This window comes from Mustelus asterias, chromosome 3 (genome assembly GCF_964213995.1).
Source record: "Mustelus asterias chromosome 3, sMusAst1.hap1.1, whole genome shotgun sequence".
Taxonomy (NCBI): domain Eukaryota; kingdom Metazoa; phylum Chordata; class Chondrichthyes; order Carcharhiniformes; family Triakidae; genus Mustelus; species Mustelus asterias.
In genome coordinates, this window is record NC_135803.1 from 14,850,947 (window position 1) to 14,860,241 (window position 9,295).

Sequence of the window (9,295 nt, forward strand, 5' to 3'; positions counted from 1 at the left end):
AAAGAGACCATTTGAACCAACTGTTCCATTCCAGTGTTCATGCTCCATTCAAGTCTCCTCTCCCCCCATTCTTCCTTTATCCTTCTCAGCGTATATTTATTATTTATTAGTCACAAGTAACACTTACATTAACACTGCAATGAGGTTACTGTGAAATTCTCCTAGTCGCCACACTCCGGCGCCTGTTTGGGTCAATGCACCCTAACCAGCACGTCTTTCAGACTGTGGGAGGAAACTGGAGCACCCGGAGGAAGCCCACGCAGACACGGGGAGAATGTGCAAACTCCACACAGACTGTGACCCAAGCCGGGAATCGAACCCAGGTCCCTAGCGCTGTGAGGCAGCAGTGCTAACCACTGTGCCACCGTGTCGCCCCCCCCCCATAAACCTTCAAAACCATTCTATGCTAAGAGCACTCCTTAGGAGGAACTCCTCTATATGATGCAACATGTGTAACTTAAGGAACTCCAGTCCCACAGCAAAGCAGTTGACTCCTTGGGTGGAATTTTATCGGCATGTCCGCCCGAGGTTCGTACGATCCCGCCCGAGGCCACTGGAGAATGCCGTTCTCCGAGCCTCGCCCGTCCCCAGAATCGGGGCAGACGTGCCGGTAAAATTCCGGCTTCTGTTGTCCTTGCCAGTGACGCCCACATTCCATGAAATAATTCTGAAAAATGCGAGTTTTCAGGGTGATAAATAAATCTATATTTCCATCACCTACAAATCTCCAAAATCAGAAAGCGTAGATAGAAGACAAAACTCCATAAATACACAAGTCAATACAGAATTTGTTTCACAAAGAGTGTGAGTGATCCCATGTGCAGAAACTCTCAGGGAGAACTCCAAGATTGAAATAGACAACCTCCTAAATCTCAAGAGATTTCCAATTATTAAATGTTGCAAGTTCTTTTGAAATGTCTCAGTAATGGTGGGAGATACTTATATTGGCAGGATGGTCTGAGGTGCCTCACTATATCAGTATTCACTAACTCCCGCTGCTGAGTTAAAGTGCGGCAGCAACAATTGTGTGTGTGCACTCCACTCACAATGTGGCCTCTGACGTCCTGATACTGGCGCAGGATTGAATTTTTCTACATCAGAGCTGAATCCATAGAGGGATCAATCCCCCAACTCCCCAGTCCACACACAGCACCAATTAGTTTACCACAATCTATTAAAAAATCAGACCACGAGAACAAACAAAATAAATAAGCTTATTTCCCCCAGCCTCTTAAGACCCTGTGTCCAGGTAGCTCAGTTGGATGAATATCAGACCCTTAATCCTAGGTTATTCATGAAAGCCCATTTTATCAACTTTGCCCCTTGCCTAAGGTGTGGTGATCCTCAGGTTAAATTACCACCAGTCAGCTATCCCCCTTAAAGGGGAGAGCAGCCTATGGTCATCTAAGACTATGGCGACTTTACCTTACCTTTAAACCTAGGGACATCGTTTTGAACCCTACAAGTGATAAGAAGTTTCATCTTGATTGTTTTGTTCAAAATAATCTTTGTTGATTTTTATTGAGAAGCATTACAATCAATTTTCCAAAGTCTATAAGGCATTGGAAGTTGGGAATCTAATTTACTAAAAATTTCCTGATTTATATCTTCATCTTTCACTTACTTGTTAGAGAAGCATCTTTTATAGTGGGAGCTGTTGGCAAATGATAGATAAAGTGGATACCAGAAGGTGCAATTGGTTCAGGACCACTCAGTGTTGTTAGTCTGTGTCGAGCCAACTTGTTAGTTTGAATGCAGCAGCTGACACTGAGATCAACACTGTGCACATGCAGGAAGTGCTCCCTCTGGTGTTGTGAGCCAGAAAGTATGCAACTGAACCAATTGAGCTCTCCCTCATTGATATGCCTCTGTGAAGCTTTGGGGTAAACGTAGATTAAAACTTTCACCTTTGTTGAATCTTTACCCTTTTGTAAAGGATCTTCCATCCTCGTTCATGGTGAAGTACTACAAGAACGGGAATAAGTTTCTTACGGCGTTTCCAGATGGAATGGCTCAGATATTGTATCCTTTGTGAAAGGTGCAGAGACTGAAGAGTATTTGGTGCTGGCTGTAATTCATTGAGAAAAATAGGATGTGCAATAGTCCCCTCAATCCAAAAGCTCTGGGTCTGTATTCGATGGAGTTTAGAAGGATGAAGGGGGATCTAATTGAAACTTACAGAATACTGAGAGGCCTGGATAGAGTGGACATGGACAGGATGTTCCCACTAGTGGGAGGGACTAGAACCAGAGGGCACATCCTCAGAGTGAAGGGACGCTCCTTTAAAACTGAGATGAGGAGAAATTTCTTCAGCCAGAGGGTGGTGAATCTGTGAAACTCATTGCCACAGAGGGCTGTGGAGGTCAGGTTATTGAGTGTATTTAATTCAGAGATAGATAGGTTCTTGATCAATAAGGGGATCAAGGGTTACGGGAAGAAGACAGGAGAATGGGAATGAGAATCATATCAGCCATGATTGAATGGCGGAGCAGACTCGATGGGCCGAGTGGCCTCATTCCGCTCCTATATCTTACGGTCTTATAAACACTTCAATCAAATCCTTTGTGTGCTATATTAACGCAATTGTTAATAAAAAATGAAAATGCTGGAAATACGCAGCCGGTTCAGCAGCATCTGTGGAGAGAGAAACAGAGTTAACAGCTCAATAATCTTTCATCAGAATGTGTGGAATTCACTATCACAGAATGTAGTTGGGGCCAAAACGTTGCCTGATTTCGAGGAGAAATTAGATAGAGCTCTTGGGGCTAAAGGGATCAAGGAATATGGGGGGAAGGGGGGGATCGGGATATTGAATTTGATGATCAGCCATGATCATAATGAATGGCTGAGCAGGCTCGGAGGGCCGAATGGCCTCCTCCTGCTTCTAGTTTCTATGTATCATAGAAATCATAGAAACCCTACAGTACAGAAAGAGGCCATTCGGCCCATCGAGTCTGCACCGACCACAATCCCACCCAGGCCCTACCTCCATATCCCTACATATTTTACCCACTAATCCCTCTAATCTACGCATCCCAGGACACTAAGGGGCAATTTTAGCATGGCCAGTCAACCTAACCCGCACATCTTTGGACTGTGGGAGGAAACCGGAGCACCCGGAGGAAACCCACGCAGACGCGGGGAGAATGTGCAAACTCCACACAGACAGTGACCCAAGCCGGGAATCGAACCCAGGTCCCTGGAGCTGTGAAGCAGCAGTGCTAACCACTGTGCTACCGTGCCACCCTGTATGCCGCTAATGTAGAACTGTAAAAAAACGGAAATGCAATTTGCGCACGTGGCAGTGTGGAAAGAAGAACAAGAGGGAAGACCTGTGATAGGAGGGACAGGAGGGGATTAATGACAAAATGTTTCATGATGCAAGAGCAAAGGGAATAGTATTAAAAGTAAAAGATGTATTTAGAGGAGGTGTGAATGGCAGGATCCAGTTGCCGTTGTCAAGCTGGTTATTTTAAATAGATATTTCTCCGCACCTCACTAAGGCCAAAGAGGGTGAAATTGGTCTACAGCTGTAGCACGAAACAGGCTCAACACAAACCTGCCTTTACACTATGTCCCATTTCTCTTAGCCAATGACATTGGTGGCAAGGAAATTTGGGCACAGTGTAATACTGGCTGACAATCCTCTGCTTCCCACTGCTGCCAATGACCAATTTCAACCCCAGTGACTCATGCAGGGGTTTGGGAGGGCAGAGGGGAGCAAGGTACTTTTCACAAGGATCTGCCCAAGTGCTATTTCCCACTGGGGGTGTGTGGATGCACAGAGCAGGCTGCTTGGGTATTCAAGGTGCACAGCAGGAATCTGCACTCAACCATCGCCCGCTGATTGTCCATTTCCCAGCGAGACTCACCAGACAGCAGGCAGAAAGAGCAAAGTAGTGCGGATGCTGGAAATCTGAAATTAAAGCAGAAATACTGGGAACACTCAGCATCTCTGGAGAGTGAAACAAGTTGTCAGGACGGGCGAAGGGTCATGACTCAGAGATAGTTGTTCCTTCCTGATGCTGGGTGTAGCAGTGCTATTGCTGCCCTGGCTCCGAGTAGCTAGCATACCCCAGGCTGAGGTCCAAACCGGGCCCAGGGAATGTATTTACGTTGTTAACCCTATCCCAGATCTTGTTTCAGGTCAAAAACCTCTAAGGTTTGATTGCCTTGTTTTCCTTAACAACAATAAGCTACCCCTCTGGAAATTTGGCCGTTCAGATTTTTACCGACCAACAGAAAAAGATTTGCTGTATCGTGCAGGAAGACAGAGCAGATGAACCAGCAATTCGAGCGGTCTTTACCTCCTATGGGAGGTGCACCTGCTATCACCCAAATGGGGTGGTCTGGTAGGTCATTTAAACTTCATGATTAAAACTCACTCAAACTCTTATCCACTTCAAAGATGAACAGAGTCTTTGATTAGTTGTTTATTCCATGAGCTGACAATCTGCTGAACCTACTCATAGAATCATAGAATCCCTACAGTGCAGAAGGAGGCCATTCAGCCCATCGAGTCTGTACCGACAACCATCCCACCCAGGCCCTATCCCCAAAAATCCCACATATTTCCCCTGCTAGTCCCGCCGACACTAGGGTCAATTTAGCATAGCCAATCAACCCAACACGCACATCTTTGGACTGTGGGAGGAAACCGGAGCATCCAGAGGAAACCCACACAGACATGGGGAGAACATGCAGACTCCACACAGACAGTGACCCGTGGCCGGAATTAAACCCGGGTCTCTGGCGCTGTGAGGCAGCAATGCTAACCGCTGTACCAGGGTGCTGTAAGTTGGGTGCCTACTCTGCTACAATCGTCAGTTCAACTGATTGTTGAGATATCAAACCATTTATGATTTATAATTCCAATTGTGGTTCTTTTTTGAAGAAAATACACTGGGAGGACTTTCCGGCCTCGCTCATCCCGAAACCGTAAAATCCCGCCCGAGGTCAACGGACCTTCCCATGGTCCGCCCCTCACCCGCTCCGATTCCCGCGGCAGGCAGGGCAGTAAGATACCGGCCATTATGTTTCCAAAGCAATTGATGGTCATGTGGATCCAGGTGCTTTTTCTCACAGTGAATATTCTTTCCTGTCCAAAGGGATTTTTCTTCCCTCTCGAGAGCTTGTTTTTAACCATTTCTGAGATGGTTGGTTTACATGTGGTTCACATGAAATCCCACAAGAAACTACACAGGGTTGTGAACGAAGCCCAGTCCATCACCCAAACCAGCCTCCCACCCATTGACTCTGTCTACACTTCCTGCTGCCTCGGAAAAGCAGCCAGCATAATCAAGGACCCCACGCAACCCGGACATTCTCTCTTTCACCTTCTTCCGTCGGGAAAAAGGTACAATGGTCTGAGGTCACGTACCAACTGACTCAAGAACAGCTTCTTCCCTGTTGCCATCAGGCTTTTGAATGGACCTACCTCGCACTAAGTTGATCTTTCTCTACACCCTAGCTATGACTATAACACTACATTCTGCACTCTCTCCTTTCCTTCTCTATGAACAGTATGCTTGTCTGTATAGCGCGCAAGAAACAATACTTTTCACTGTATACTAATACGTGTGACAATAATAAATCAAATCAAATCAAAATGTCTGAGGTCACGTACCAACCAACTCAAGAATAGCTTCTTCCCTGCTGCCATCAGACTTTTGAATGATCCTATTATATATTAAGCTGAACTTTCTCTTCACCCTAGCTGTAACTGCAACACTATAGTCTGCACCCTATCCTTGTCCTTTTTCTCCATGCACTTTATGAACGGTATGTATTGCCTGTATAGCGCGCAAGAAACGATACTTAGCTGTGTGCTTCTGACAGGTTCTCTTTGCCTGCTTCACATTTATTAAAAAGCAGTTGTAAAACTCGCCGACAAATGAGCGGGGTGAAAATGCCTGCTAATTACATTTAAATTTATTGAAACGAGGTTCCTGATCTTCCTGGGTGGGGGAGGGTGGCGATGGCCTAGTGGTGTTATTGCTAGACTATTAATTCAGAAACTCAGCTAATGCTCTGGGGACCCGGGTTCGAATGGCCACCATGGCAGCTGGTGGAATTTGAATTCAATGAAAAAAAAATCTGGAATTAAGAATCTACTGATGATCATGAAACCATTGCCGATTGTCGGAAAAAGCCATCTGGTTCACCAACATCCTTTAGGGAAGGAAATCTGCCATCCTTACCTGGTCTGGCCTACTCCAGAGCCACAGCAATTTGGTTGACTCTCAACTGCCCTCCAAGGGCAACCAGGGATGGGCAATAAATGCTGGCCAGCCAGTGACACCCATGTCCCACGAATGAATAAAATAAAACCTTGTTACATCACCTGCGGAGCACAGGGAGAATGAGAAAATGAGATCTTGCCGGTGAGATTCTCGTTTTCCGAATCTCACAATATTTTGTGCCCACATTGCCGTCTGCGCGAGGTTAGGTACAAGATTGGGGCCTTTGCTTTTAATAATGCTTCTTTGGGACATTTCCTGATGTTAACGCTGCCACATAAATATACACCATTCTTGCTCAAGCTTTAACACGTGACTGGTGAACATATTGTTAGGCAATGACTCCTATCCCTCTTGTTTCGTCCACAGGATAAACATGAATGCCATTGGCGGCCAGTATTTGAATAAGCAAGGCTCCCGAGTAAAGCGCTGGTGTTGGAGAGACCACCTAACCCCCCTTCTCTTTGCACCGTTTAAACCAATCTTCATATCGTTAAATGAAAACATTGGTGTCAGAATTCTACAGCAGGATCGGATTTTTATCAGTTTTCTCGCTATGGGGAAGCAAGCAAAATTCAAAGTGGGAACAAAACTGAAGGTAAACATAGGAATTGGGAATAAAGTCGTCAGCATGTTTAATTCTCCTGTATGATTTTCTCTGCCATGTTCATTCCTCCCAATTCTGATCCCTCCCATTCATTTGAAAATCACAGCAACAGTCCAGTGACTTGAAGATAAAGGTCAGAAAGAAAGAACTTTGCAATTTATTTAATTAACTCAAAGAGGTGATACTGCAAGCCATTGCTTCCCACTGGGGATAATCCGCTGGAGGCACATCATCAGGAAATCCTAGGTGCTCTCCACACGATTTTCCACGTGTTAAAATCTTGACAGTGGCACAGAGGTTAGCACTGCTGTCTCACAGCACCCAGACCCCAAGTTCAATTCTGGCCTTAGGTGACTGTCTGTGCATGTTTGCAGATTCTCTCTGTGGCCGTGTTGGTTTCCTCCGGGTGGTCCGGTTTCCTGCCACAGTCCAAAGATCTTCATAGAATTCCTACAGTGCAGAAGGAGACTATTCGGCCCATTGAGTCTGCACCGACCACAATCCCACCCAGCCCCTATTCCTGTAACCCCACATATGTACCCTGCTCATCCCCTGACACTTGGGTCAATTTAGCATGGCCAATTAACCTAACCCGCACATCTTTGGAATGTGGGAGGAAACCGGAGCACCCGGAGGAAACCCACGCAGATTTGGGAAGAATGTGCAATCTCCACATAGACAGTGACCCGAGGCCAGAATTGAACTTGGGTCCCTGGCGCTGTGAGGCAGCAGTGCTAACCACTGTGCCACCGTGCCACCCAAAGATGTGCACGTTAGGTGGATTGGCTATGCTAAATTGTCCATTAGTGTCCCAAGACGTATTGATTTGGGGAATTAGTGGGGTAAATATGGGGGAGAGGGCCTGGGTGAGATGCTCTGTCGAAGAGTCGGTGCAGCTTTGATGGGCCAAATGGACTCCTTCTGCACTGTAGGAATTCTATGATTCTATGGATTCTTGAACAGAAGAAAAATGACAGGTTTCCACTGTAATTTGCACTCCTTCTGTCTCAACACGGGTGTCGGATTATGGAATCATCCTATATCACTCCATCCCATGCTGCAATGTAGGTTTTTTTTTTGTAGGTCTAAGATGTCCAGTCTCAGGATGGAGGAGCTGAGAATCGCCACTGAACCAATTGGAAGACTTGTCACTCAGGGCTGCAACTTTGCACCTCCCTAACAAGTGCTTGGGTTCAATTTAAAATAGTTGGCAAAAAAAAATCCAGAGCTGGGATGAGGAGGGAGGTTTTCATGCAGCAAGTTGTTACGACCTGGGAATCATGATCTAACTGGGCACTGGAAGCAGATTCAACAGGAGCTTTGCAAAGGATGCAGGGTATACTATACGCAATATTTTTGAAAATAAAATATTTGTAGGGCTATGGGAAGGAAGTCGATGATTGAGGCTTATTGCATAGTTCTTCCAAAGAACCTGTGCAGATATGATGGGCTGAATGGCCTTCTGTGGATGAGGGGTTCCCACTATCCAGCCAAAAGGCTTATGGAATGTGAGCTGGTGGTTGAGGGGCAGCAGGATCAGTTTTGGTTGTGAACAAAACCTCCTGTACCTCCCCTCTACCACCACCACCTCCTGGGTTAAGGGCACAGTAAGAAGTCTCACAACAACAGGTTAAAGTGCAACAGGTTTATTTAGAATCACGAGCTTTTGGAGCGCAGCTCCCTCACTCACCTGATGAAGGAGCAGCACTCCGAAAGCTTGTGATTCCAAATAAATCTGTTGGACTTTAACCTGGTGTTGTGAGACTTCTTACTGTACCCACCCCAGTCCAACGCCGGCATCTCCACCTCCTGAGTTAAGGGTGCAACAGGAGTAGAACTCTGTATGCCATTCAGCCCTTCCAACCTGCACTGTCAATACAATCACAGCTAATAATCCACCTTAATTCCACCTTCCCATGCTACCTCCATATCCATCTATTCCCTTCGTGTGATGATGGATCTGGTTGTTTCCACTGGCGGGTGAAACTAGAACTAGGAGGCATGGCCTCAAAATAAGGAGGAGCATCTCAGTGAGAAACAGGTCCCATCTTGCATCCTGCTGAAGACATGGGAAAAAATAATCACAACAGGAGGAGAATACAGAAGCCAATAATTTTGCAGGTGGGGAGCCCACAAAATTCCACAGGTGGCCTTCCTGTCCCACCTCCAAGCTGTCTGAAATTTTACATTGGAGGGGCTGAAGGTGAGGCGGGTCATTAATTAATGGCCATCCAAGGGCCACTTTCTGCATGGCCACAATTTTGAGGGCCAGCGGGAAGGATACAAAAGTTTGAGGTCACGTATCAACCGACTCAAGAACAACTTCTTCCCTGCTGCTGTCAGACTTTTGAATGAACTACCTTGCATTAAGTTGATCTTTCTCTACACCCTAGCTATGACTGTAACACTACATTCTGCACTCTCTCCTTTCCTTCTCTATGAACGCTTT

At 46.1% G+C, this 9,295-nt stretch overlaps 1 protein-coding gene across 1 annotated transcript in view; it reads left to right on the forward strand.

Annotated features, from left to right (window-relative positions):
• Positions 1-4,356, forward strand: part of LOC144485918 (glutamate-rich protein 6) — a 55,563-nt gene extending 51,207 nt beyond the window's left edge. Inside the window, exons 13-14 of the mRNA XM_078203985.1 lie at positions 1,937-2,022; positions 4,197-4,356. Coding sequence (XP_078060111.1) covers positions 1,937-2,022; positions 4,197-4,356 — 246 coding nt within the window. The remainder of the gene's footprint in view (positions 1-1,936; positions 2,023-4,196) is intronic.
• Positions 4,357-9,295: the final 4,939 nt, after the last annotated feature.